The 20,877-nt window shown below is 54.1% G+C and overlaps 1 protein-coding gene across 1 annotated transcript in view; it reads left to right on the top strand.

Annotated features, from left to right (window-relative positions):
• Positions 1-3,045, top strand: part of PREX1 (phosphatidylinositol-3,4,5-trisphosphate dependent Rac exchange factor 1) — a 178,013-nt gene extending 174,968 nt beyond the window's left edge. Inside the window, exons 38-40 of the mRNA XM_045980873.1 lie at positions 103-205; positions 458-525; positions 1,388-3,045. Coding sequence (XP_045836829.1) covers positions 103-205; positions 458-525; positions 1,388-1,430 — 214 coding nt within the window. The 3' untranslated portion in view covers positions 1,431-3,045. The remainder of the gene's footprint in view (positions 1-102; positions 206-457; positions 526-1,387) is intronic.
• Positions 3,046-20,877: the final 17,832 nt, after the last annotated feature.

The raw sequence follows: 20,877 nt of genomic DNA, 5'->3' as shown, positions 1-20,877 counted from the left end.
GGGGCAGCGCATCCAGCAGTTACCTGGGGGCAGGAGGGGCCATTCCTGGGGCCGGGGGTGGGGGAGACGACAGTGATGGCCCCTCCCGCCCCGCCCCTGCAGGAGCACCTTGAGTGTCTCCCTGGAGCAGGCAGCTATCTTGGCTCGGAGCCACGGGTTGCTGCCCAAGTGCATCATGCAGGCCACGGACATCATGCGGAAGCAGGTGAGGCGGCCCCCCTGCGGGGAACTCTCTGGGGCCTCGTGGGCTGGGGGCACAGGGGGTTCTGAGTGCCACGTAGGTGGTCTGGGTCTTCATCAGCCCCAGACTTGCACCTTCTCCTGATCTGCTGGGGCCCCAGGTTTCAGCTTCTGGGGCCTCCGGTTACTCCCCGTGCCCTGCCCACCTGCACCCACATGCTTGCCCCTGAACTTGGTGTAGAAGCAGGTTCTGGGTTTCATGGTTCTTTCTTCCCAGGGCCCCAGGGTGGAGATTCTGGCCAAAAACCTCCGAGTCAAGGATCAGATGCCCCAGGGTGCACCGCGGTGAGTGGCTGCTCTCCCCGTCCCCCCCAAAAGCCCAGGACCTGGGGTTGGTATGAAAGTCCTGGCCTCACACCAGGCAGCCCCTGTGGTGTTCTGTGGGGCTTCACCTCTCATTTAGGGGGCCCACTGTGGGGAGTGACGAGTACCACTCCAGGCACCGTTCTTACATCTTTACCAAACAACGCTGTGAGCCTTCTCTCCAGGTGGCTGGTGGGGACACTGAGGCACAGAGAGGTTAAATATCTTGTCCCAGGCCATACAGCTAGTAGATGGCAGAGCTGGGATCCTGGCAGACTGTGGAGCCCAGGGGCCAAGCTCCCGACCGCTGGGCTGCCTTGCTTCTCTGTCCTGCACCTGTCCCTGCGGCAGCCTCCTAGCTGGTCCCCCCGCCATCCTTCTCCTGACACAGAGCTGCCAAGTCTCTCTTGAGAACCAGGAGTGACTCCGTCTTTCTTGCAGACGAAGCTCAGAACCTTGCCACTGTAGACATTAGGGAAACCGGGGCTGTCCGTGGAGGTGCTGGAGAGGTCCCCAAGATCTGTTAAGTGAAAAAAACTCCAGGGCCTGAGCGCTGGGTCTGGTCTGCCATTAAGTGTGGAAGCCTGCGGCCCCCTATCGTGTACCCATGCCCCCTCCCCCATGCATCTGAACGCCCAAACACGCTCGTGCAGGTGTGTCTGTGTTCGCAAACCCAGCGCCAGGCTGGAGGGGGCCAGACCGCTGGGGGAAGGCGTGTGCAGCCTGGATGCATTTCACACACATCTTTTTATACTTACTGGGTTTTGTTTTCTGGGCGGGGATTATGTGTTCAAAACAACGGCCTGCCCGGCTGTGCCTCATCCTCTCCCCATCTGTCCGCCAGGCTCTACCGCCTCTGCCAGCCGCCGGTGGACGGAGACCTCTGAACGGGCAGGTACAGCTGCCTGGTGCTCGGCTGTGCCCTCTGGAGCTGGAGCTTCGGAAGACCCAGGGGGCCTCGCTGGCCTCCAGAGCTGGCCGAGGCTCCTTCCTGCTCTGGGACCCGCCAGCCTTCTCCATCCCCTCCTGTGAGGACAAGCGGTGCCCCCACTCTTGGAGGAGGCGGCCGGCTGGCTCTGAGCCGGCCCATTCCCCGCGCTTCTGCCAGAAGCCCGAGGGGTGCTGGGGACCCACAGAGCTGGCTGATGGGTGCGACCAGGACTTGGGCTTCCACCCACAAGTCCCCGGGACACAGGGGAGAAGTCACGGGCGCTGGAGCTGGAGGCCTGCGGACCCAGCTGCCTCAGGATGGCTCAACCTGCACTTTTGAAACCCCTGGTTTCCTTCTAAGTCCACATTCCAGGCGACACACGTGTCTCCTCCTCCTCCTCTCACCTTAGCTTCCCATTCACCCCTAACCCTGTACTAACCCGCTTGGTGAACTCGGGAAAGCCGGGCCTCTGCCAGGAAAGACCGAGGGAGAGGGCACAGCCCCTGGCACCAAGAGGAAACTCGAAAGCTACACCAGCTTCCCACATGACCGCCATCGAACTTGAGCCATCAGCCCTGGGTGCGAGATTTGCTCCGACTTTATTTATATGGCGTGAAATCTCTATGGTTTATTTTGGGGTTTTTATGTTGTTGGTGTTGTCGAGATTTTTTCCCCCCCACTCTGGGTTGTGTGATTATATATTTGACATTTTAAATTTCAAAGAAAGGTATATTGTCTAACAGGGGACCAACATAAGGTAGTGTTGACGACTTCCCACTTCTACTAAAAAAGAGAGAAAAACTAAATTATTGAAAATACAAAAAATGTATTTCATCTTTTTTTAATATTAGGGTCTCACAGTATCACTTATAGGTATTGACTACGATTCCTTTTCCCACCCACCTCCATTTCCCAGCAGTTGGTCAGTGTCCACACGAATGACTCTGTTCTCTTTGGATGTCGGGCTACAAGGGTTGGAGCCTGGAGGGGGTTGAACCGCCCACCTGAGACGCTGTCCCGCACAGGTGTCTGTCCTGCAGGGAGGAGGACCACTGGGAAACACGGGGTGGTGCCTTTTGTAACTTATTGTTTTGATGTTAGCCCAGAGCAGGGCATTTGGGACTTCTCAGCCGGCCAGAGGGACAGGAAGCCAGCCTGGCACCACCTGGGCATGGGGACCCACCCTGGGATCTCCTCAGCAGTTTGTCCCCTCTAGCTTCTTTGTGCCAGCAGGGAAGCATCCTAGCTGAGGTAGCGGGGGAGGGGGAGGGTTTCTACGCTTGTCTGGTGGCTGAGGTCGGGAATGGGTTCCCCACAGCCCCGGAGGCTTGAAGCCCCACCAGCATCTTGGCCCCCTGGGCCCCCCTCTTGCCACTGTGGCCTAGGTTGCAAGAGGTGGGCTTGTTGCTGGACACAGGTGACACGGATACAAATGAAGACTTGCTTTAGCCCACTGGTGGGAGATGGAGAGGAGCCCCCAAGGGCAAGGACCTTGTGCACTGGTTTACTTTAAAATGTACAGATCTCATTAAATTCATGATAGATTTTTTTTTATTATTATTAAAAGTCAGTTTATAATACAAAGATCCTGATCTGTGGAGGGTTCCTTTGGGGGCTGCCCCCGGTGGGGCGGGGCGGCCAGCGACACGGGTGCAATGAGCTTCTGCTCTGAAGGCCCAGGGAGACAGAGACGGTTTCCATCGATCCTGTCCTAGTCCCTGAGCCAGCGACGCCCGCAGTGACGTCACCACTCGGAACCGGCCTCTTCCTCCAAAATGGGGGCAGTGTATGTGTCCTCCTGCAAGGGAAGATGGGTGAGGACTCCCTGAGGCCGCACGGTGGGCTCGTGCCTCTCCCGTGCAGGAAAAGAAGGGTCTTTCTATTGCGTTCTCCTTTGCACTCCATTCTGAGCTCCCCTTTCGCCGCAATGGTGGAACATGGGACTATTTTCCCAGGCATTCCTGGGCTCCTCCTGGGTGTCATGCCAGGGGTCCCAGTCATACTTGCGCCCAGGGGCCGGGGTAGGTCAGAGCGATGCCACCGGCCTGCCCTCCCTTCCAGCCTGCAAGGCCCAACCGGGTCTGGGATGGGGCCGGAGTGGAGTTACGCTCTGCACCTGGGCAGGTTCCCGGCCAATCAGAATGCAGGGTGCGGCAAGCGGGCCAATCAGAATAGACGCGAGCGCAGACTCTGCGCGTGCGCACCTGGGCCTGTCACCTGCCTGGGCCGGGGCGGTCTGCCCAGCCAGAGAAACCTCGTTCCCGGGGCCGGCTTGGAGCTGCAGCCCTGTCTTGCTGGGCTTGCTCTATTCCTGCCTCTCTGCCTCCTTTCCACACTCTGGAAGCCGCTGACATGTATGAAACCCCCCTGGGGGTGCCCTCCTCTTGAAGCCTGCCACCCCTGGGAACGCCCTGAGCCGTGACGTCTCCACCCAGACCAGCGCTCCTTCTTTTAGTTTCTTCTCCTTCCAAGCCAACCCGCCCCAGAGCGCGTTCCCTCAAGGTCCTTCCCAGAGAGACGTCCTCGTGCCTTTCAGCGACAGGTTTCAAAGCCTCCATCCCGTAACAGTTGGGAATGGGTCCTGGTGGGATCTGAGGCACAGCGACGGGCTGATTGTTCGGAATTACCTGCGGCTCGTGTTTGGATCCAGGGAAGAACCCTCTGAGGGGAGGGCTGGGACCTCGGTCTCTATTTGGGGTCAACACGGGCGATGTGATGCCTTCTTCAGGCAGGCGCTTGTATTCTGCCTGTTCGATGCCCGGGCACCAGAACCGAGAGGAGCGAAATCTCAGGCAGTGATAGGGACAGCTTTGGTTTGGAGCCAAGAGGTAGGGTCTCTGTGGCCTTGAGCAAGTCACATTCCGTCTCAGATACAGAGCTTTGTCTGCAAACTGTGTGTGTGGGGGTGTGTGCGGTGGGGGACAGGACCTGGTTCTGTCTCAGGAAGGCCTTTTTCTTCTTTCTTTTTTTTTTTTTAAGATTTTATTTACTTATTTGACAGACAGAGATCACAAGTAGGCAGAGAGGCAGGCAGAGAGAGAGGAGGAAGCAGGCTCCTTGCCGAGCAGAGAGCCTGATGCGGGGCTCGATCCTAGAACCCCGGGATCATGACCTGAGCGGAAGGCAGAGGTTTTAACCTACTGAGCCACCCAGGCGCCCCAGGAAGGCCTTTTTCACTGTACAAAACAGAGCACAGTGCACTACCCAGAGCAAGGGGGTGTTTTATGGGAGATCTCCAGCTGGTGGCCTGCGGGTTGAAACTTCGAAATAGATGTGGGTTTTGTTTTTGGGTTTTCATAGTTTTGAATTAGACCCTTGAGAATCAGCAGATTTCATTTCCAAATTCTGATGTTTTGTTTCTTGTGAAAATTCAGAAGTTCTGGTCCCACTGGCCCACATCTCTGCCCGGCCATGTGTGGCGGTGGCTGAGGAGGGTCACTGCCTTTGGGCAAGGTGCCAGCTCTCCCATCCCCCGCAGCCCCACCTGGCCCAGCACATTCCTTTACCTGAACTTCTCGGCTCTGGGCTGGCCTTGCTCAGGCAAACCTGGCCAGTGTCTGCCTCATAACTGTCCAGTTCCTCAGCTCTGGAGTCACCATGGTGACTGACGTGGGCTGAGGGAGGACCAGGTGACTGGGGTGTGTGGGCTGATCAATGGATCATCAAGGGGAGGGCAAAACCCTGCAGCTGACAAGTCTCTTGAACCTCCCAGCTGGGCTTCCAGAATCCCTGTGAGCCTCGGTTTCTTCCAGCTGTCAAATAGAATGGACTCTGAAATGGCCTCTTGGTGTGGATGGTGTCAGGGGCCACTCAGGAAACCAAAGGTCGGATGGGCTGTGCTGGCCACTTTATGATTTTATCTAAATATAAATGTCTGCGTATTTCCCACCTTCCTTTCCCACATTTCCTTTCTCAAGAACAGGAGCCATATCCCTCCTGCATGCGGTGTCCCCAGTGTCCAGCCCAGTGCTGGGCATCAGTGAACCACGGCTAAATAAGAGAAGGATCACGACGGTCAGAGCCAGGATCCCATGCCACAGCTGCCTGCGGTCAAAGATCGTGTCTCTAAGCGTGTGCTCTGCGCCTGGTTTTGTTCTGGGGCCAGAATGGATTGTTGGAGGGCTGTGAGGATCTGCGTGAGACCTTTGAAGTCAGACAACTTCAGCTTTCCCCCTGGATCTGGGTGTTCTGTGCTTGCTGAGTGCTCTCTCCTGAGAGGTCACCACCTCTCTTGGAGGCTCCGTTTCCTTCTCTGAGAAACGGAGAGGTTTACCCACTTGGCTGTGTTGTTGGGAGACCAGCGGTCTCCAGGGTTCCCAAATTTGACTTCAAGGGTATAAATGTGGTTCTCCATTCTTCCAGCAGGTGGCGCCAGAGACCGGGCAGTGACCGGAGGTGTTGGTTACCTGGCCTCCTGTCCCGCCAGGTCCTGCCCACCAGCTTCCTGCACACGACGCCCGTTGCTGGGTACCCACATTTGGGCCAGAGGTGGCCTGGAGGCATGGGCTGGGACTGTCTGCATGATGGGCACCGGCCCCTGCCCTTCTGCCTGGGCTTGGCCTGATGTGGTGTGGATATTTTCTTTTTCTTTATTTTTCTATTTTTCATTATTTCTCTTCCTTTTAAAATTTTTTAAATTTTTATTTATTTTTAAATTTTAATGAATTAACGAATTTATTTATTTTATTATTTTTTTTACATTATTTCTCTTTCTTATTTCTGTCTCTTTCCCCTCCATTTCTTTCTTTCCTAGATTTTCTATTTTCTCTTTGTCCCAAAACATACCTGTGAGCTAGACTCTATATTCTTTGCTTTTTTTTTCTTGTTTTTAAATTTTGTGCGTTTCCTCCTCTGTCTTCTTTCATCCCTTGCGATTGGATGTATGAGAAGGATGTGAAAGACCCTTGTACACTGTAAAATGAAATGCTCATGAGAGCCGTGGCTAGGAGCCCGCCAATTACTAACGGGCACCCCACCCTGGCCTGGAACGAGGACCCTCCTGGAAGCTCTGACCACCAGGTGGCGCTGTGGGCCAGGTTGTCCTGGCTGAGTCTACCAGAGCAACGGGGCGGGTGGGGGGGGGGGGGTTGGAGCGTGGAGGGGAGCTCTTGCTGTAGATCTCTGGAATTTGGGGCTTTGTGGGGAGGTGAGTCAGAAAGCCTAGCCCAAAGTGGCCTTCTCTGCGCACTTAGTAACATCTCCTGGAGGGTCAGGAGAGAGCCGTAGGGCGGCAGAGCCCAAGACGTCCTTCTGTGTGCCTCAGTTTCCCTACCTATGATAAGAGTAGGTACAACTCAATTCCTCAAAAAGGACTTATCTTCTGACCAACCTGGCCCTCCTCAGACTTCTCTGAAGAATTAATAGCAGCGTTCAGAATCTCTCACTTGTTTTGAGCTCTCAGTATCTATGGGCCACTTGGCTGGGCAGCTTAATGGTAGCACTTGGCATGATCCTCTTACCAGCCCTTTAAGGAGGAGATGGGCTCAGATCATTTTAAGTGACTTACCCAGGGTCACACAGCTCAGAAATACTGGGTCCTGATGTAGGTCCAGGGCTGTGATAGCAACATTACATTTAAAAAGTGGTAAACACAGTGGCCAGTGGATTTCTTGGACTCTCGGCCCAGCGCACCATGGGAGAATCTGACTTTGGTCCCAGACCCTGGCAGAAATGGGGACAGAGGAGGGGAAGGGTTGAGGAGGTCACCTGACTATGGAAAGTTCTGCAGGCTGTCGTGGGAAAGCAGAAGGGCACTTCGCTGCCTTCTAGGCATGGGTGCTGCCTCAGGGCCTTTGCGCATGTTCCCATAGCCTGGAGCGAACGCTCTTCCCTCCATTGGCCTCAGGCTTTGCTCCCTCATTTTACTCATGTCTGCTCAAATGTCACCTTCTCTTCCATTCTTTCCTATGACCTTCTCTCCCCTCACCCTGTTTCATTCTCCTGCGTGCCGTTTACCACCATCTAGCAGAAGTGATCATTGGTTCACCTCCTGCCTCTTGCACTACAGGTCAGCTCCACAAGGGCACGGATTCTTGTCTCACTTATTAGTGACTCACAGTTCATCAGAATGCGGTGGGAAAGGCCTTAACAACAGAGCAGCCTTCTGGGTCCCCGGTAGTGGGACCTGGGGGCTAAGGGGACAGGTAGAGACCTAGAGACTTCAGGGCTGAGACCCGTACTGGCTCTGGCCTGCCTCTGCCATGTGTCCAGATGACGTGCACCCAGAGGGCGAGGAAGCCCACTGGAGGCCTGGTGGGCCCAGAGGCGTAGGAAGGTGCCCACTGTGGGGTCGGGCCCACCACACACTCCAACAGCAGTGTGCATCATGAGCACCTACTGTGTGCCTGGGGCCATAGCGGGCGTGTTAGTACAGCGCCCAGTCAGCATGCTGGAGGCAACCCTTATCTGCAGGATGTAATGGCCAGAGTTTGTCCCAGTAGGTTCTTTGGATTTTGTGCAGGTGTTCAGCCAACACTAGTTGACTTTAGTGGACAGAATCAGGGAACGAGGGGTGCGGCGCGGAGGGCAGCATCCCCACTGGCAAGGATTCTGTTCACTAAGCCTCCCCAGGTCTCACAGCGCCTGTGAGAAGACACAGTTATTAATCTCATTTTACAGATGAGAAAACGGGCGGAAAGTGGGATGTGACCTGCTGAGGTCACGAAGCCTTGGGGCTGGTACTGAGCACATCGGACTCCAGCTCCCTGGGTGTTTGAACACCACCGGGGGTGGGGGTAGAACACCCAGCGCTGAGGGGGCTCCATCCAGCCTGTGCAGTCTCCCTCGCACCCTGCCTCTCTGGCCCGCTGTCCTTCGGGCTCTCTAATCTTGTTCCTTCTTCCCACCTTGGGGACTTTCCTGCCGTTTTCTGTGCCCGGAACCCTCTTGCTGGCTGCCTCTCCCGTGGCTGGCTCCTTCCCGTTCATTATTCAGGTCTCAGTGGCAATGCCACCTCCTCCGAGAGGCCTCCCAGATTGAGTAAAGATACCATCCCATGGTGACGCTCACAGAGCACGCCCTTTCCTTCTGCCAAAGATCCAGTCTTGGTTTAGCTCCCTTTTGCATCTCTTAACTCACCTTTGTGGCCTCCTCCAAGCGGACTGCAGGTTTGCTGAGGCCGGGCCTGCCTTGCTCACAACTGTGTCCCGGTTCCTAGCGCAGTGACGCAGCAGGCACTCAGGCAGTCCTCGTTGACTGTGGTTGAATGAGTCCGTGAAGGAGGGGCTGGTGCAGGGGGGATTCCGATCCAAACACAGCTGCCCCCCATGAGATATTTATGCTACCTTTATCATCTGGTTTTGGAAAGCCCACGATTAAGTCTCCCTTCCTTCGCCGGGTGTGATAGTTCTGTCCTGCCCCACTTTGCTTGGAGCCCTTCCGCTTCACCCAGGCCTCAGAGCCCTTGTGGGAGGCCAGGACGGAGCTGAATGTCCCCGAGTAAGTTCTTCCATCAGGCTGGATCTGCATCACCGGCTGCTGGGTCTGATTTGCAGCCGGGGCTGCAAAGCTACCCTACCCAGAATGTGTCCTCATCCGACACTCAGCACACAAGAGGTCTGCAGAAACGCACGTGTGACTCTAGGTCTGCTCAGCGACCCCTTGGGCCCACCTCGGACCCTTGCTGGCATCACTTATCAAATATGTGCTGAGGGCCTACTGGATGCCAGGCCCTGTTCTAGGCCCAAAGTCACATCAGCGAAGTGTTCGTGGAGTGTATTTTCTGCTGGAAGAGGCGGGAAAAACACAAACACACAGGTATGGAATATGTCAGGTGTTAATGCCAGTAACATCAGTCCAGCGGGTGAGAGGTCAGGGACGGATGTGCGAGCGATTTTAATAAATGGTCAGAGGAGGCCTCTTGGGGGCCTACCCTTGAATGGAGAACCAAGGAGGAGAGACTGCGGAGATAACAGATGCCACACAGCAGAAACAGCCAGTGCAAAGGCCCGGAGGTGGAAAGTCTCCTGTGAGTCGGAGGAGGAGTGACAAGACCACTGCCGCAAGGGCAGTGGAGGCGGGGGGGGGGGGTGGGAGTGCGGGGGGTGTGGAAGGGTGTGACATCACAGCGGACACGGGACCAGGGCGCATGGGTGACCGGCAGGCTTTGGAGTTATGTCTGGAATCGGGAAGCCACTGGTGGGTTTGGAGCAAAAAACAGTTTTCTCCTCTGTCAAACAGAGCAATTACAGCTCTAGGTCTCCCCGCCCTGCCCACTGGAGCACTCTCAAAAGGCAGCTGAGAGGACTCTGCAGAGCGAAGTGGTGTCGTACCATTTTATTTCTATAAGCTGTTGCGTTTTTCCTATTGTGTTTTATGAAATGTGTAGTATTACCATGACGCACGATTATATTTCTGTCTAGTCTGTGGACAGCCTTCTCTGAGGAAGGCTGAGGCAGGGTGAGGGTTCTCCTGGAGACAAGGCACCCGACTGACTGCGGAGTGGAGGGCGCGCAGACTGCTGGGGCCGTGGGCCAGAGAAACCCTCCTGGAGTCTGGGGGTGGGGGGGGAGGGGCGGTTACAACCCTGTGACAGCAGGAGGCTGGCAAAGGAGGTGGATCTGGCCCCCAGAGGTGAGGCGTGTAAGAACCACTGTTCTCAGCACGGGGCGGGTGTCCCCCTCATCTTCCCAGCAACTCCCGGGGCCACTATTCCCATGACAGGGACCAGCAAAGGTAGGCACGTGATACATGTACCCCGAATCTCATGCCGCTGAGGCTGGGGCCCACACTGGGGTCTGTGCCCACTGCCCAAGCCCTCCCTCCTGTTGGCTGACCCGGCGGCCCTGTGCTCAGCCTGGGGGATGAGTCATGAGGACACGGCTGCCTTTCACGGGCACAGCACACAGTGCTCAGAAGGGCCCTGTGAGGGGCGCCTGGGTGGCTCAGTGGGTTAAAGCCTCTGCCTTCGGCTCAGGTCAGGATCTCAGGGTCCTGGGATCCAGCCCCCGCATTGGGCTCTCTGCTCAGCGGGGAGCCTGCCTCCTCCTTCTCTCTCTGCCTGCTGTGATCTCTTTCTTTGTCAAATAAATAAATAAAATATTAAAAAAAAAAGGGCCCTGTGATTAGCTCAAGGCTCTGTTGTTGCTGTCGTGAAATTCTTTTAAAATAATTTTCTTTTTTTTTTTAAGTAGGCTCCCTGCCCACCACAGAGCTAATCATAGCCCGAAGTCAATCACAGCCCGAATTCATGACCCTGAGATCAGGACCTGAGCTGAGACCAAAAGTCAGATGCTTAACCCACTGAACCACGCAGGTGCTTCACAGTCTTGAAATTCTTAGTAATCTTTGAGCAAGGGCTCTATCTTTTTGTTTTGCTCTGGGCCCCATACATGGTGAGGGTGGCCTTCATGAGGCTAAGCGGATCCTGGGGTCCTGCCCTTTGCCTGGCATTGGTTGGACATTGACCCACTTCTGACCAGTGAGGTGCAAGGGCCTTGGACTGGTGGGTTCTGGGAAAATCTTTCTCCCTGGAATGAGAGGGCTCGTGAGAAACGTTTCTTTTCTCGCCATTCCTCTTCCTTCCTGCTTTGAATATCAGACGCTTGGAATCTCTCTACATCGGCTGCTGCCACCCTGACCCAAACCATCATCCTTTGCCTAGAATGTTCTGGTGCTCTCACTGGTCTCCCTGCTCTGATTCTCACCTTTCTGCATGCAGCCTCTGGCTTTTCCGCCTCTCTGCCCCGAAGTTCTGGGAGCTTCAACAGAGGGGCCCAGTCCCCCAGGCCAGCCCTCTCCTGGGCGGGCCTTAACCAGCCTCTGCCCAGCAGCAGGGGAGGGCACAGCTCTGTCCTCCTGCTGTCCTCCCCACTGTTTCCCTTCCAGCACTTTCCATGCCCATGTCCCCAGTGCAGGGCTGTCCCAGCATCCCCACATGTAGCCGGTCCCTGGTGCCCGGGGTTCAGCCTCCAGATCTTTCCAGATCCTTCCTGCCCACTCACCTTCTCTCCATCGAAGCCTACCCATCGTGTGTTCCCCTCCCTCTGGCTCTGCTCCCTGCTGAGGGACACGTGGCTCACAGTGCCACAGGAGTCATGGGGAGACCTCCCCTAGTTCCCTAGTCCCCTATTTGTGCTTTGCCAGGACCTCCCTAGAGCTGGGGGCTTTTCAACACCATGATAATGAAGGGGGAATGAACTGTTCCAGGGACAGGAACACTGCAGGCCCACGGCTGGAGGAGGGCAGCCCTGCGGGGGCCACACAGACTTGCCACTCTCTTTCCTGGCTTTCGGTTCAAACAGCGCTTTGGAAAAGAACATGTGAATGGCCCAGGCAGGTGGGACTTGTTTCCATGGTGTGTGGCCAACCTTCAAGGACAATGGAGCCTCGGGCTGCTGGGAACAGCCCGTCAGAGCCCAAGGAGCCCGGGTGTGGGTGCGGAGCTGCGCCTCCATCCATCACAGCACAGGGAGCTGGCAGGGGTCACGGGCAATGTTGCAGGAGCGGGGGGAGGCGCTGCCATGTCTGTGTCCCAGCAGGACCAAGCTACACTGGGATCCTGTTTGCAGGGACTTGGCTACAGAACAGGGCCAGGAACACTCTGTCCCCCTTACCTACAACCCCTCTTCGGTTTCACCTTCTCCGACCTGCTGGAGGCAGCTTAGAAAGTCTGACTCTGCCTAACGGTGGAGCCCAGAAAGTCTGCCCGCCTACCCCTGCCTGAGGGGCATAAAAGGAAATCTATCTAACCTCCCTCTTCCAAATGGACCGGCGAGAGGGATCCCAGTGCCCATCAGGGACTGGAGAGTCCCTGTGATGTGTAGGGTTAATTGAACACCTACTATGGGCCGGGCCCCGTGCTCACGTGAACATGTCCCTTCCTGGATTCCTACAACAGCCCTGTGAGGGGCACCACATGCACCCCCTCCCCTGTAGAGAGGAAGGAGGCAAAGAGCTGGAGGGGGGGTCACCCAGGGTCACGTGGTTGAGGGGTGTCAGAGCTGGGATTTGAGAACACGATGCCTGGGATGCCCACCCAGGCCTGCCAGCTGCTCACGGAAGGGGAGGTGTCTCCGTGGAGGGCAGGGTCTGTCAGAGAGGGGAGTCCAGGAGGCCTCCCCCGTGGGGGGGCTTCTAGCATCCTGAAACACGGGACCTGCCGGAACAGGGTCATGAACCCACGGGTGGGCTGAAATGTCGAAGTGGACTAAGGCTTTATCATGGGGCTGCGCAGAAAACAAGAACTGCACTGACTTACAAGAAAGATGCTAATGCCAGGTGCTCTCAGGCATGAGGACAGGGATGCAGGGACGGGTGGTGACAGAGGAGGGGGGCCTCGTGATCAAGTGAGGAGCTTTGTGGCTGGACTTCCTGGGTTCCAGTTGATTGCCCTGTGCCTCAGTTTCCCATCCGTAGCAGGGGCTCCCAGCAGCATGTGCCTTCCAGGGCGGGAGCAGGCTGGCTGGGGGAGCGCAGGCAAAGCGTCTGCTGGGCGTAGGGCCGTGGGGAGCGCTGGGGAGGCTGCGCTGGCTGATGGGGCGCACACACCGGGTGTCTCTCCCACTGGCCTGGGGCCTCATTCGGAGAGAGCTCCAGAACCCTGAGAGTTGGGCCTTTTGTGAAAGTGAGGCCCAGGGCCTGTGATAGCCCAGGGCCCTGGGGACGAATTGCTTCCATTTATTTTACAAAGCGGTGTGTTTATCTGCATTTTCCACCTGAATGCTCCAGGGAAACGTTCATTTGTGAGGATGCTGCTCCCAAAATAAACCGGTGATTTCATTTGAGGAGCTAATTAGGCAGAATCAATGTGCTTTACTCTAAAGAGGGTCCATTTCAGACAGGGAGGCGTGGCGATGAAGGTGATGGGCTGAATGCAGAGCGGGTAAGTGTTTCTCGGACTAGCCAGAACCTTCCCTGGGGAATCTCACCGGGGCCACCAGGAGCTGCAGGATCAGAGCCCGGGCCCCCTGCACTAGCGCCCCTGGCTGGCACCCTCGGGGTGGAGGTGGCCCCTGTGCCCCATGTCGTGCCCCACCTCTCAGGGTCACCACCAATGGCCCAGGGGTACTTCAGCATGAATCCCAAATCAGGAGCCGGATGGGCGTTGGTTCAAACATGGGCTCTGCCATTGACTGGCTGAGTGGGCCGAGGTTCGTGCAGGACGGCACTGAGCCTCAGTGTCCTCATCTGTCAAATGGGAACAGATAACACACTTCCTTCCCAGGGGAATCGTGAGGCTCCTGGTGCTTGGCAAATGCCCAATGCGTTTGGAGTGCGCAGGGATGCACACGGTGACTGTTACTCGCTCTGTCGCTAAGTGGACAATAATACTCAGCACGCGCACATTCATCACAGAGGTTATGGTCTTTACCCGGAGGCGCACAGTGCCCAGTACCTGCAGGGCCTCGGGAACGGAGTGGTTCTTCTCTGGGGGGTGCACTGATCGGACCCCCGATGCATACTTGGGATAGGCCGGGTGTGGTTGCACTGCAAAGGGCCCCGCAAGAAGAAGCCCTGCCCCAGATGGTGAATTGGCTTGCTCAAGTGAGGGGCACAGAAGGGCGGCAGGGAGTTGTGCTCAGGAGGCTCCTCACTTGTGACCCAGGTGGTGGGGCAGCCTAGTCTCTGCGTCCTCAGGCCTGGGCACAAAGAAGCCATGTTGGCCGGGGGACCTCGCCCTGGCAGAGAGCGCCCAGCCTGCGGGCGGGCAGTCACTGGGCTCACCGCTCGTTGGCCGGAACGGTCACATGCTCCCCCCCACCCCTGCCCCAGGACTGGACCCTGCAGGGGTGTGTGATCGCAGAGGGGACTCTCCCTGACTTCCAGATCCCTGTGGAGGGTGGATCCTGCGCATGCGAGCACGTGGCCAGGGAGGCTGGGCCACTCTTGTCCCCGCTCGGGAGCCAGGTTCAACTGCAGCCCGTCGGTGGGGAGCCGCGGGGCTGGCAGCTGATGCGCCCTGGGATCTCCTTCCCGGGGCGGCCCTTCCGCGTGGCACAGGAGCTCGTCAGGAGGCACACGCGGGGCTGTTTATTCTGCGGTGCGTGTGTCTGTCTGCATTTCGGGTCCCAGAGAGAGCGTTTGCTGCAGAAGGGCCTCCGCCTGATGGCAGCAGTTCTTAAAGAACATCTCGCTCGTGCCTTGTGTCGTGTGTACGTGTGTGTGCGTGTGTATATGTGTATGAGTGTGTATATGTGTGCAAGTGTGTGTACACGCATGCATGTGTGTGTATGTGTGCGTGAGTGTGTACGTGTGGATACGTGTGTGTCATGTGTATGTGTGCATGTGCAGATGAGAGATTTTCTCGAGCCTCCGGGCTCACACAGAGCTCCCACGGTGTCCCGGCTCTCAGAGGCCCCCGTTGCACACACGCGGGCTCTCTCGGCAGAGGCAGTGTTAAAGGAGCCCGCGTAGACGCCGTGTCTCCACTCCGCAGGGAATGGGAGCTCGGGCACGGAAAATTCCAGGACATGGATGGTTGAGCCTGGCTCTGGGCTACCCTGAGCTCCCACCAGGTCTCATGGTGCGCCCACATCCCCAGCGCCCTGAGAAATGCGGAAGAGAGGTTGGTCTCTGCCTCCTCCTTTTTCTCCTGCTCCCCTACAACCTGTGGCCACGGGGTCCTCACCCTGGGCTTCCCAGGCTCCAGGGCCCTGCTCAGAGGCTGGAATTATTGTGGGAGGGGGGCCGGTGCCCTTAGCTGGGTCTCTGCCCCTCCCCCTGGAGGCTTCCCTGACTGCTCTGTCTCCTCCGAAGTCACTTCCCATCCCAGAACGCCGGACTTCTTCCTTCGTGTTGTTTCTCAGTCCTCTGATGATCTGGCTCGTGTGATTATTGACTGTCCCCCTCGAGGAGGCCAGGTCTGTGAGCACAGGAACTGGGCATGCCCAGGGCCATGGCTCGAGAACCCCGCACTGCGTGGGGCACAGTGGGCGCTCTTTGCCAGTGCTCACTGTGGGCACGAGTGCGGGGACGAAGCAATGGAAGCTCACCCTGGTACCATGAACAGACTCGCTCAAGCCTCACCTGTCCCATGTCCCATATCCTTCAAAGCCTGCCACATCCGAGGACTAATGAAGAACTTACTTGCGTTAATGAATATGTATTAGTTCTTTCAAGATGAGATATACATATTTAATAAGGAATGTCTAGAGACTCAGGTTTTTAATTCAAGGAAGTCACCCCGATAATGAGAATGTAAAATGATAGTGATGAGAGGGTGTGGGTATTTAGGGCACAGAGGCCTGGGGGAGCTGTGGATCCCAGACCACAGGCCTCCTGGATGCAGCATGGGGGGGTGTCAGGTACAGCTCTGCGGGGGGCATCTGGCCAGAACCCGGGCCTAGTCCCAGCTCTGCTACCCCTGGTGCGTCTGACCCTGGACAAGACCCTCCTCTTCTTGGCCTCAGTATCGCTATCTAAATGGGGATCCTCACCCACTCCTCACAGAGGGTCGGGTTCAAACGCCATGAACGTAGTTCTGGTGTTTTGGAAATTACTGTTTGCTCACTAAATAGAAGGGATTATGGTAATAAGCAAATGTGTCCGTACCTGTCACAGATGGGATATTTTTGGCTTCAAAAAACAGAATTCCCAAACATGTAGCTAAATAGTAAGGACTATTTATTACTTCATCAGCCAAGGACTCCCGAGGTTATTTCAGGCAGCTCTGGGTCCGGCTGGCTCAGAAGCCATGGCTTCTCAGAGACCTGGTTCCTTCCAGCTTCTTGCTGTGCTGTCGTCCCCTCCTTGGCCTGTGCTCCAATGGTCGCAGGAAGTTTCCGCAGTTCCAGGTTTTAGTCCTCATGCAACCATGCCCAGAGGCAGGAAGAGAGAAACATACGTTTTTTCCTATTGCTTCTTTATAAGACCTGGGAGACCTTTTCCAGAAGCCTCCTGCATATTTTCTGCCATGCTATTTTGGCCTAAATGGCATCCCAGGCTTATTGCTAGACCAGTTGCTGGCAGAGAAAATGTACTGGTCATGACTGGTCACCATGATGTTCCCACCAGAGAGGTCTGCTCCCTGGGGACATGTTGGAAAAACGGGGTGTTTTGTTTTATCTTAATGATTGTTGATACTGCTGGCCTTTACAGAATGGGGGCAGGAATTGGGGGTGTCCTCCAATGTGCAAGATAGTCCAAACAAGAAAAACGTCGTTCATGTGCAGAAAAGCCATTTTAATTTAATTTAGGAATGTGAAGAGCACCGTTTAATCATTGAACCTATGTCAACTTTATATCAAAACAAAATATTTTTGCGAGATTGTAATGTATATGGAATATACTATTGATATTCAAGTATCTCTTGCATTTTTCTGCCCTTCTGTTGTGGGGCGACTCCTGGTCTTGGTTCTCTTACACCCAAACTTATTCTCCGGATATCAGGGAGGATCTGACTATCCATCATGTCTCCTCGTGCGTCCGCCTGCTCATTTACATACCGAAATGTGATTTATTTTATTACAAATTATTTTCCCTTTATTTCTTTTTTATTATCCACTTAAGAGCATTATAATGGGTTTTTAAGTATGTGTGATATTATAGGTTAATTATTCATGACTTCCATTTCAGGGCAGTAGAGAGGTTATTGAATACATTTCTTCTTTGCAGAGGTCATTGGGTCTGCCAGATTTGAGAACCACTGGCCTGAATCCATCACGATTTACATCCTGGGATGTGAGGAGAGCCCGAGTTCTGAAACTTGTGGCTTCCTGGGACCTGAACCACATCAGACTTGAGCTGAGCGTGAATGGCTGTTGACTCGGCAGCCATGATGTCTGGTTGCCCAGGCAATCGCCCCCTTTGCGGCCACTGAGTCCCAGTAGACGTCCAGGAAAGAGCTCCACAGAGCTCCACAGAGAGGCATGAAGGTGCCTACTGAGGCAGGGCTGGGTTTGCATTTAGCCCTGAGACCTGACAGCTGAAAGCCACCCTACTCATGGCCTGCCAGGTGTTGGTCATACAAGTGTATCAATTTACCTTTGGGAGAGAATTTGCTGGTGGGAATGAAAGATTGGTTTATCTCCTTGAGCACAATCTGAAGAATACAGAGGGCAGGTAAGGTGTGGCCAATGCCCAGCTGAGATGGATGGTTTTGGAAGAGGCCTCTGAAGGCAATACCCTCCATTCATTCACTCGGCCATCCAGCTAAAACTCACCGAGTGCCTATTGGATACCAAGACTCATGCTCCCAGATATGAAGGTTTGGGAGGCATCAGACCTGAGCCTGCCCTTTAAGGGAGGCTCGCACTAGCCAGAGATAGGGCTAAGGAGGACCTGGACAGTTGGGGGTTCTGTTCAAGGGAGGGTTACCTAGAGGAAAGGCTCAATTTTGACAGCCAATTTCTTACAAATTAAAAAAGGAAATATGGGGCGCCTGGGTGGCTCAGTGGATTAAGCCGCTGCCTTTGGCTCAGGTCCTGATCTCAGGGTCCTGGGATCGAGCCCCATGTCCGGCTCTCTGCTCTGCAGGGGGCCTGCTTCCTCCTCTCTCTCTGCCTGCCTCTCTGCCTACTTGTGATCTCTCTCTCTGTCAAATAAATAAAAATAAAATCTTAAAAAAAAAAAGGAAATAGAATTTCAAATGCTTGGCCCTTACCCTTGAAATGTTTTTGCTAATCCATCCAAAAACATTTATCGTGTGCCTACTGAGTGCCCGCCCTCTGAGTGGGCACTGGAAATCACACAAACAGAAAAAAGGATCAGGAACTCCTGTAGAACCAAGGAGAAACAGACTCCTTCTTAGGTATCCCTAGAAGGTAATTAGAGGATTTCCTTGCAAGGAACCACCTATTCCCCTCAAGCCCCACCTGAATCGCTCTTGTTGCTGCTAAACTCGGGTCAGGGGCCAGCATGTTCCAGAGGGAGAAGTGCAAAGTCTGACCGGGAGGAAATAGCACACACCCCAAAGCGATTTTGGGATGTTGCTGATTTCCTTTAGCAGAAACCTGGGGAGTATGTGTAGGAATAGATTTTGGAAGAGTGTTAGGCTAAGGAGGACAGCATGTAACACTGGGTCAAAGTAGATGTATAGATGTGGGTGTACTTAACTAAGATTCTGAATTCAAGGGTTCGCACTTGAAGCTGAAAGTGGCCTCTGTGAACTTGGTTGCTGACCGTCCTTGGCCTCCGTGGTGGCCCTCATTTAATCAGGATGGGATAACAGAATGTTCCTTGTATAACGTAAGGGAAGAAATCCAATGGCTTAGGGATATTAGGACCTGGGAGTGACTTTGTCATGAATGATATGGACAACCACTCCTCCTGACCCCCTTCCATGCCCTCTAAGGGTCTGGCGGATGCTCTGCTCAGGAGTGCATCGCGGCATACATTACAGAGAGAACACCTGCATCCTCGCAGCTCTGTGGCTGCTCTCAGTGGGCCACAAGCGATGGTGGAGGCGGCAGAGGGAGACACCAGATGGCAGCTATCAGTGGGGATGAGGACAAGTGACAGCATTTATCCCTCTAAGACAAGGATGGGCCTACTCACCATGTTTTCCAGAGGAAAAGAAGGGGTGATCCGAGTGTCTCCGGAAATCTTTTGCATGGCTTTGGCATCACGGTGTCCTTAGAAATGAAATAGATGGGCAGTGTATCAAAATGTGATTGGATCTCTATAACGGAAAAAGATCTGGTGGCCAGAAACTACCACGTGACTCTCCATGGCCTCTTGTCCAATGTTTCAAAAACAGAGATCAGGTAAGACAGGGAATTTTGACTCAAGTTCAAATCACAGCGGACCCAGTAGGTCAGCAGATCCTAATCTCCTCAGCAACTGGGAGGACTCGTGGTGTAAAATCCATAACAGAGGTAAGACCCGAGTGAAACCCTCTAGTAATTTCTGTCCTAACCAGGGTAGCATTTTTGGTGAATTACAGAGATAAGTGTCACCCTGGAAGACTTGAAAGATGTGGGGGTGGGGAATCCAATCATGTCTCCATTTAACTTGCCTGTGTGGCCCCTGTGGGGACTGATGGTTCTTGGAGAATGACCGTGGATTACCAGAAACCTATTCAGGGGGTGACTTCGATTATAGCTGTTGTTCCAGACGTAGGATCTTTGCTTGAGCCCGTCAACAGCCCCCTGACACCACATACGCAGTTATTAACCTACTGCTTTGTTTTTTCTAGAGCAATCCGCAGGGACTATGAGAAGCAGCTTGCTTTTACTGCTCAGAGCCAACAGTGCATGTTCACAGGCTTGCCCCAAGTCGATGCCAACACTCCCGCTTTTTGCCACAGTATAGTCTCCTGTGGTTCTTGGTCATCTTTTCATTGTACCAAGCATCACAGTGGTCCACAATGGTGTTTGGACCCAATGAACAAAACGTAGCAAGTACGTTAAATGTTTTGTTTAGCAAGTCAAAGCTGAATCCTAATCTTGGTTCTAATCTCTGTATGAGTAAAAGTCCAGGCAGGAGACAGAAATCATGCCAGTTATTTTAACAATGAAATTATATATATATATATATATATATATATATATATAGTTCTACAGGAGTTCCTGTTCCTTTTTTCTGTTTGTGTAATTTCCAGTGCCCACTCGGAGGGCAGGCACTTAGTAGGCACACACACACAATATATATATATATATATAAATAATATATAAATAATCAATATAATATATAAATAATATACATATAATAAATATATACATGAATATAAATATATAACATTGTTAACTAGGTACTGAGGATTGAAATGCAAAGAGAGAACACTCAGGCAGGGATGGCAAACTGCTGTTCATAGGTAAGCTATATGCCTTTGCAAATAAAGTTTTATTGGCACACAGCCATGGGCGTTTGTCCACGTGTTGTCTATGGCTTCTTTCACACTACAAGGGCTGAGCTGAGTGGTTGCAACAGAGAGCATATAGCTTGCATGCCTGAAGTATTTACTATGTGGCCCTTGATGAAAAAATTTGCCCCCTCCTGCTCTACGTTGTCACGGAGGTGGCAACCGGAGGAATCAGCTCCCAGCTTAGGACTGGGGAATTAGGTTATAAGGATGAAAACAGAAGCTTGGAAGAGGGACCTTGCAGAACTGAAACTGTGGGGTTGAAAATCATCTAGCACTGACTGCTTGATGCTGGTATGCCTGAAGGCGCTCGGGTGATATTGATAGGACAGTAAAACAGACCGGAAGAAGCAGCAAAGTAGCAGACAGGAAGCAGAAGGAAGTAGCATCACACTTCTTCCTCCTCCAGTCTTGATATCGCTCTCTAGCGCCCCCTCTTGGCAAAGCCCGACCGGGATCACTAGCAAAGCTAACCTGTGGTTTGCAGAGCCGGCCCCAGTGTAGCAAAGCAGCGCGCAGAAAGGTAGGTGTCAGGTGAGAGACAGTAGTTCAAGAACCGGTACAAGGATCCAGGCTAACCTTTCCTGTTTGTCTCTGGGCAAATGAATTTAGAGGGAAGACAGGGTACATATCAAATAGTCGATTTTGGTTCTATGGTCAAGAC

The sequence above is a fragment of the Meles meles genome, chromosome 16 (assembly GCF_922984935.1).
Source record: "Meles meles chromosome 16, mMelMel3.1 paternal haplotype, whole genome shotgun sequence".
Classification (NCBI taxonomy): domain Eukaryota; kingdom Metazoa; phylum Chordata; class Mammalia; order Carnivora; family Mustelidae; genus Meles; species Meles meles.
The sequence above is the reverse complement of the archived record's forward strand: the minus strand, read 5'-3'. Positions and strand labels throughout refer to the sequence as shown.